The sequence below is a fragment of the Oncorhynchus kisutch genome, linkage group LG16 (assembly GCF_002021735.2).
Source record: "Oncorhynchus kisutch isolate 150728-3 linkage group LG16, Okis_V2, whole genome shotgun sequence".
NCBI classification, from domain to species: domain Eukaryota; kingdom Metazoa; phylum Chordata; class Actinopteri; order Salmoniformes; family Salmonidae; genus Oncorhynchus; species Oncorhynchus kisutch.
This window is the reverse complement of record NC_034189.2, coordinates 42,891,738-42,899,253: the sequence shown is the minus strand read 5'-3', so window position 1 is coordinate 42,899,253 and position 7,516 is coordinate 42,891,738. Positions and strand designations below refer to the sequence as shown.

General features: G+C 40.8%; 1 protein-coding gene across 1 annotated transcript; it reads left to right on the top strand.

The window, feature by feature from the left end:
• The first annotated feature begins 301 nt into the window (after positions 1-301).
• On the top strand, positions 302-5,796 carry LOC109878199 (SLIT and NTRK-like protein 1). Its single transcript, XM_020470438.2, has one exon. The coding sequence runs from the start codon at positions 1,196-1,198 to the stop codon at positions 3,293-3,295; it is 2,100 nt and encodes a 699-aa protein (XP_020326027.2). The 5' UTR covers positions 302-1,195; the 3' UTR covers positions 3,296-5,796.
• Positions 5,797-7,516: the final 1,720 nt, after the last annotated feature.

Here is a 7,516-nt window from a genome sequence, read left to right as displayed (position 1 = left end):
TCTTGAATTATTTGTTTTTCTTATCTCTTACTTTTAGTGGGGTATTTTCTTAAAACTGCATTGTTGGTTAATGACTTTTAAGTTATCTTTTCACTGTAAGGTCTACACCTGTTTTATTCAGCGCATGTGACAAATAAAATGTGATTTGATTAGATGTAGTCAATTATTTTACCGCATTCAACAGCAGTTCCTAGCAAAGAGATAGTAACATTCACCCTGGAGGGCACTCGCATGCTGGGCTTGGTGCAATACACACACCAGGGATTATTATTCTTCATAAAATGCGCAAATTAATCATTAGATGAGGTTATAACCAAGCCCCGATTTGGAAACGAGTTGTCTCCAATACCTTGGCAACGCGTTATGTCGTCTAGTCTACTTTTTTTTAAACAACAGAAGCGGACCTAAAGCAAGGATTCAGTCTAATCAGTAACATGACATGAGGAACGTCGTTTGGAATCCATAACCTTGTTGGCTTTAGAATGGGATAATTATTGGTCAAAAAAAGACAGAACAGATCAACAGCTTTTAGTGTGAACATTTTAACGCTTTCTAGTCCTCTATGTGGATAGATTTTTTTTCAGCATTCCCTCAGACGATGGATTTTTTCCATTGCAGCTCAGTAGAGGGTGTGAGATCTTTCTAAGAGCACCGGGCTAGAACGAGCACAGTTTCTGTGTAACCTCTTTGTGATCAAAATCCACCAAAGGAAAGCACTGGAAACAAAAGCAAGGAAGACACCGAAAGGTGTGAGGAATGCGTTTTTTTTTTTGCAGTGGCAGTGTTATCAGCACTACATCTCCAGCGTCGGGTGTGAATTCAGCACCGAGGGGGAAAGAACAGCACCCACTGCTACCGCAGCACGACGAGAAAATCACGGATTTATAAAAATTTGCAAGGTCAGTCAATACCGATCGAAAGCCCCAAAATGTGTCGACTGCTATTGCGGTTTGTTGTTTTCAATTATTTTCATACCAGCAAAAGGATCCAGTCGATCTGAGGCATTCTATATGGTCATTTTAAAGCTGGACGCCTGGACATAACGGGCTAGAAGAGCATGGATATTATAAAGGACTGTCGTCATTTCTTTTAGACCCGTCGGGTCTATCTTTTTGAGGATAAACTGGACTAAAAACATTGACTCAACAGCTCGTTTTCATGTCTTGAAATCGGGGATGAATTGTTTGTATTGAAAATGCTGCTTTGGATTGTCTTGCTGAAGGCGGCTCTTTGTGTTGCTATTGGAAATGTTACAAGGGACATTTGTAAGGAGCAGATATGCTCCTGCAATGAGATTGAAGGCGATTTGCACATTGACTGCGAAAAAAGGAGCTTTACTAATTTGCACCATTTGACTGGTCCCAGTTCTCAGTTTTATCACTTGCTATTGCATGGGAATTCTTTATCCAGGCTTTTTCCCAATGAGTTTGCTAACTTTTACAATGCCGTAAGCTTGCATTTGGAAAACAACGGTTTGCATGACATTGTCCCTGGTGCTTTTCTGGGACTGCAGCTCGTGAAAAGGCTACACATAAATAATAACAAGATACGGTCATTTAGGAAGAGCACCTTTCTTGGTTTAGATGACTTGGAATATCTTCAGGCTGATTTTAATCTATTGAGAGACATTGACCCGGCCGTGTTCAGGGACTTGAATAAACTTGAAGTGTTAATTCTAAATGATAACCTCATCAGTGCACTACCTATAAATGTGTTTCAACACGTTCCCATCACCCATCTCGACCTGCGAGGGAACCGAATCAAAACGGTGCCTTATGAGGGAGTTCTCGAACAAATACCGGGCATTGCGGAGGTTTTATTGGAGGATAACCCCTGGGACTGCAACTGTGACCTGGTTTCCCTGAAGGAATGGCTGGAGAATATACCGCAGAACGCGCTTATCGGCCGGGTGATCTGCGAGGCTCCAACGCCACTGCAAGGGAACGACTTGAACGAGACATCGGAGATGGATCTGTGTCCTTCAATAAAAAGTGGTGCTGACGAGAGTTTAGTTGCACCTCCTACCCAAGAGGAGACCTCTGTACCTGGGCCCGTTCCAACGCCTTATAAAGCTAGTGGTGATCCTGGGTCCCCAACTCCAGGGAATGGGAAAAAGGGACGCTCTAAATCGCACTGGCAGTTGAAAACGAAGCCCACATCTATGACAGGTGTGAATGGGGAGAGAGAGCAGCTGCAGATTGTGCAGAACGCATCATGCCCTGTGCCATGCAGCTGCAAGCTCATTGGATCCCGGCAGGGGTTAGGGGTTAACTGCGAGGGCAAGAAGATAGAGAGCTTGGCTAACCTAAAACCCAAACCCCTCACTGCGCACGAATTAAACATGAGAGATAACAACATCCATGCTATAAAAAAGAACCATCTCAATGGCTATTCAAGTCTGAATCTCCTTGATTTGGGTGGAAACAACATCAAATTGATAGACAACAGCACTTTTCAAAACCTCACCGAATTAAGATGGTTGTACATGGATAAGAATTACCTGGATACGCTCATTGCGGAAATGTTCATTGGACTTCAAAATCTGGAATATCTAAGTTTGGAATATAATGACATACAGCTGATACTGGCAGGCACATTCAGCCCTCTGCCTAATCTGCGAGTGCTTTTCCTCAACAATAACTTGCTGAAAGCGCTACCTGTGGATGCTTTCCTTGGAGTGTCTTTATCAAAGATTAGCTTGCATAATAATTATTTCACATATCTCCCTGTCGCAGGGGTCTTAGATCAACTCAATTCGATCATACAAATTGATTTGCATGGGAACCCTTGGGATTGCTCGTGTAATATTGTCCCTTTCAAACAGTGGACGGAGAAACTGGGGGCAGATGTGATCGTTAGTGATCTCAAGTGTGAGTCCCCAGAAGAGTTCTGGAAAAGGGATTTCCGTCACGTCCGAAATGATCTGATGTGTCCCAAGCTATATGACAAAATCTACCCCACCTCTCTCTCCAAAAACAGCACTTTCACCGCAGACACGGGTACGCGCTCGAACTCCTATGTGGAGCCAAACAGGGTATCCATCTCTGTACTAGTCCCTGGGCTACTACTGGTATTTGTCACGTCTGCGTTCACTGTTGTAGGGATGCTTGTCTTCATCTTGCGGAATCGCAAGAGATCAAAGCGGAGGGATGGTAATTCCTCTGCGTCAGAGATAAATTCCTTGCAGACAGTGTGCGACTCGTCTTATTGGCATAGCGGGCCTTACCATGCAGACGGGGGCGCGCAAAGAGGGTTTGACTGTAGCGCCCATTTCTCTCCAACAAATGATGCGTAAAACGACCACTGGCAATAAAACCTGGAATACAAACAGACAGACAAATATACTGCGTTCTGTTGACACAATGGCAATTGAAGAACAATAAACAAATGCTATGTTTCTAAGCTTCTTCACTAGCTTTTTGTCGGAGATAGACCATTTTTGTTTGCTCCAGTTGACTGTGGTGCCAATGAGTCTGCTACAGAACCAACTGTAATATATGTATAGACGTCCTCCCCGGCCCCCCATCCCAGTACAGCTATTTGCCGCAATCAGACTGACTATCTGAGAGAGAAGATTCGGGAAATGGTGCACGAGCGCATGAATGTAATGTAAATAACTGACTGTATCATATCTGCATGATTTCGCATGGTTTCAACACACACTGGGGAACCATACCATAATTAACGAAGAAGCCAACCCGACCCTTCTTTCATGTTATCAATATGAATATATACAGTATATATATACATATGAAACCATATATGAATATATACAAAGTGCCATTTCTCTATTTTTTTGTGAATTGCGTTATAGGATTTGTATTTGTTGTTTTAAAACTGTTAAAAAACGGAAAAAGAACACATTTGGATGAAGAAGAAGATAAACGCTGTCCACGCATGTTTTTTTTTGTTTGTTTTATCAGTTGATTGTCGATAAATATCGGGGTTATTTATAATTGGTGCAAACCTTATCATATCTGCACATTCATCTCTTTATGAATGTATAATGTGTTATTTTATGGTGTGCCAATTGTTGAATTTCAGATATTCGGGATGCAGATGAGCATGACCAATTAACGTCACTCAGATGGTTATGCTGCAAGGTTAATGTAGCTAAAAACAGTTCGTGGTTTTGTGTGTTAATGCCTATAGCCTGCTTTGGGGGAGAGGAGAAGGCTTTACCGAATTATATGGGGGTTTTCTAACTGCATATTTTTTCAAAATTCAAATGTTTTCAATGGAAGTATTGGTATGTGCAGTTCGATCTATGTACAGAGCGCAGGTAGACTAGAATGCTTTTTTTATGTAAAAAGTATTCCTCCACAAAGCGTAGGCTATGATTCACCTCCATTTATGTGAGCTTTTGTAAAGCCATCTACTGTGTCCAAATAATAGAAATGGACTTACATTTTTTTAAACTAACGTGCTTAAAATAGATTGGGCAATGGTCAGTTTGCATACAGTAAAACAAAAATAAAACACACGTTTTAGCATTCGACAGTATTCGTCTGATGCCATAGGGAAGACTAGGCAGGATCACCGCATTACTCTAGACGAGGAAACTCACGATGTCGCTGTTGGTGCATCTTCTCCATTGGAGGGAGGGCTGAGGTATAGGAGTTTTGCAAAAGGGCGTTTGGAATGGGAATCTTTATCTTGAGATGTTAATTAAATCGTCTATGAATGGGCAATGATGCATTAAGAAACATATATATTATTCAATATTAAAAGTGTTCAGCAGTCGGTCTGTTGCCCAATGCTATGACATTTTACTGAGCAACTATAATGATATCAAGATGATGATTACAGTGTACAATAATGGTTAGCATTAAAGGTGATATTCTGATAATCCATTCAAATGGATCAATGTCACTGATTCTGCAGTATCACGGTACAGATCGTAGGATTGTGAAATGTTTTTTCTTTGTTTTATATATATATATATATATATATATATATATATATATATATATATATATATATATATATATATATATATATATATATGAATACTGTGTCAATTCAAGCTCTGAATTCGTTTTGTTCATACTGTTTTTTATTTTTCATTAGGATCAGGTCCATCAATGTACCCACTGTATTTCATTATCTTATAAATAAGCATATGTGCAAGAGACCCCACTGCTACAATCATTCCTTCCTCAAGAAGGAATGACAAGTCAGACTGTCCTGCAGAAGGTCAAAGTGCTCAGAACCATTTCAATATCAAACATGTCTCAACCCTGTCTGTTTCATCATTTATCTTAATACGGCAACAAGCGTTTTTCCCAGGCCTTTTTAACACTGTGGACTGACATACTATATGGTTAAATGTGTGACTGTATTAGCAGAACAATGTTCATTGTCGAGTGTCTGGGCTGTGTGTGTGTGTGTCTATACATTTAAATAATTAGAATGATTGATTAAATGTGTGTGCGAGTGCACTAGTGTCTGTCTACATGTGTGTGTATGTCTGTATGCCCCCCCCCCCCCCCCCCCCCCACACACACACACACACCCACCACCACTAAGTGTAACCAATCACATAGGCTGATCTTGGGGAGTATTATCTTAGCAGATCTTTGGCAACAACAGTGCTGTCCATCACTTCAGACTCCAGTTTGTTGGTGTATTGCTTCAAAGGGTAATTATCCATCTCTACTGTGGAACATTTGACCATGGCTCATGAATTATTGGTCATCTCTCAACGCTGTCCCAGAGTTACATTTATATGCTTTACTACATTTGACCTGCTTCTATTTTGTTAAATAAAATGTGGTTGAGGTTGAGTGAAATCTATGGGTTTCTAAGACATTTCATTCTTACCTGTGTTGAACTGAACCACAATATAATTTGATATGTGTGTGCTAAATGTGTTGTTTTGTTTCAATAATAACCATGAGGTCTGTGCTGTCCATGGTTCTGAAAAGGATTGCTGTGCTATTACATTAGCAGAAAAATGCTAATGCAGCCAACTTATATCAGCACCATGGACAGCACATGTCTCTGCCAATGAGATAGCAGTCATTTTGGGTGTTCAATGTACTCCATGGTCTCATCTCTGAGGTAACGCAATGCTGTCAACAATTATGCCTGTGTTTGGGTACATTCAAAATACCAAATATTATGTTGCTTCTGATGGCTGGAGTATGGTGCTTGCAACATCAGAGTTCAAGTTTGACCCCAACACGGGCTTCCTCCTCTTATCCTCATATGCAGTATTACATGATGTTTGACCAAAGCATTCACTGCTCTCAGTTTTTATCAAATGTGAGCCTTTGTTTTACAGTACAGCAATGCAAAGGTGCTGATCCTTTGTTCATTTGCGAAGAAGATACTGGCTGGTTATTTCAAGGTGAAATACACACAACCTGAATTCCTTGGAAAAGTCATTTTGATTTTTGATATCAACCACTGTCCAGTTATGTGCTGCAGTTTACAGATCAAAGCCTAACCTTACTGTGGCTTTGCTCTCTGCAGCGATTTTTATTTTAGCTGTGAACCCCAGGTGTGCTCTGTACAGTTCTGACCAGAGCTTAACTTACTCTTGTTTTGCTCTCTGCAACCCCAGCAGGCTACACACACTTAACTGATCATCTCCCTGAGAAGCTGGCAGCTTGTTGCAACCCTCGCAGCATGGCACCCATCAGCAGCACACCTCGGGAGTTTACTTTCCCGATTACTCCCAATGCCGGTGTAAATATCACAGCTGTTGTTGATCAGTATGACTGATCGGACCACCAAGTGCTGCCTGTGACCTAACCTCTTCAATTCTCAGCCTCCACGTATTGATTCGATCTAGTGACTCGATCATTGACTTTGTTTTGAGCCGCACGCTGCACTATTGTTTCCATCCTTCAATGGCAGAGGCTTTCGAAGCTTCCGTCATTTCTACCTGAAATGACCAATTTAATATGTCTTGCCTTTGTCGGTGCTGTAACAATAACACAACTGATATGATGTTGCATACATACTGAAATAAGACATTTGGACTAAGATAGGGCTCATCGTTCGCTGGCATGAAGGTTTTTCTAGACTTTATGTATTTTGATCAGCAGTAACTTTTGCCAAATTGGTGCAGTAACTTTTGCCAAGTTGGTGCAGTAAGGGTTATGTAGCAGCCTGGAAGGAAATGTAGACCAATGTAGGTTGGATATGAGAGACCTACTGCCCCCACCCCTCCAACATGCCTCGTTTTAATTCGCTGAAGCTTTCTTAGTTATTGGTTCTGGCCCAAGGGAAACCAAACTCCATTGCTTTTTACAATTATTGGGCTTTTCAAAGTGCTAATTGTAACTGGGCCAAGGTTAACATGTCTTAGTGATGGAACACACACAAATAGAAAAAGGGTATTACAATTTCATCTCAGATGGTAAAATGGTTCTCTGTAATTCTGTAATGTAACAAGTAATACCACATAAAAAAAGGCAATTAGGTTGAAGAAAGAAAAATATTACTTTTACTATGCTTGGATTTCGTTTTTGTTCATTGTTTTTCATGGATTCCAGGGCTTCTGGTA

Bases quoted from the DNA above. Each gene is read 5' to 3' on its own strand.
- LOC109878199 (XM_020470438.2), top strand. From the start codon at position 1,196: ATGCTGCTTTGGATTGTCTTGCTGAAGGCGGCTCTTTGTGTTGCTATT.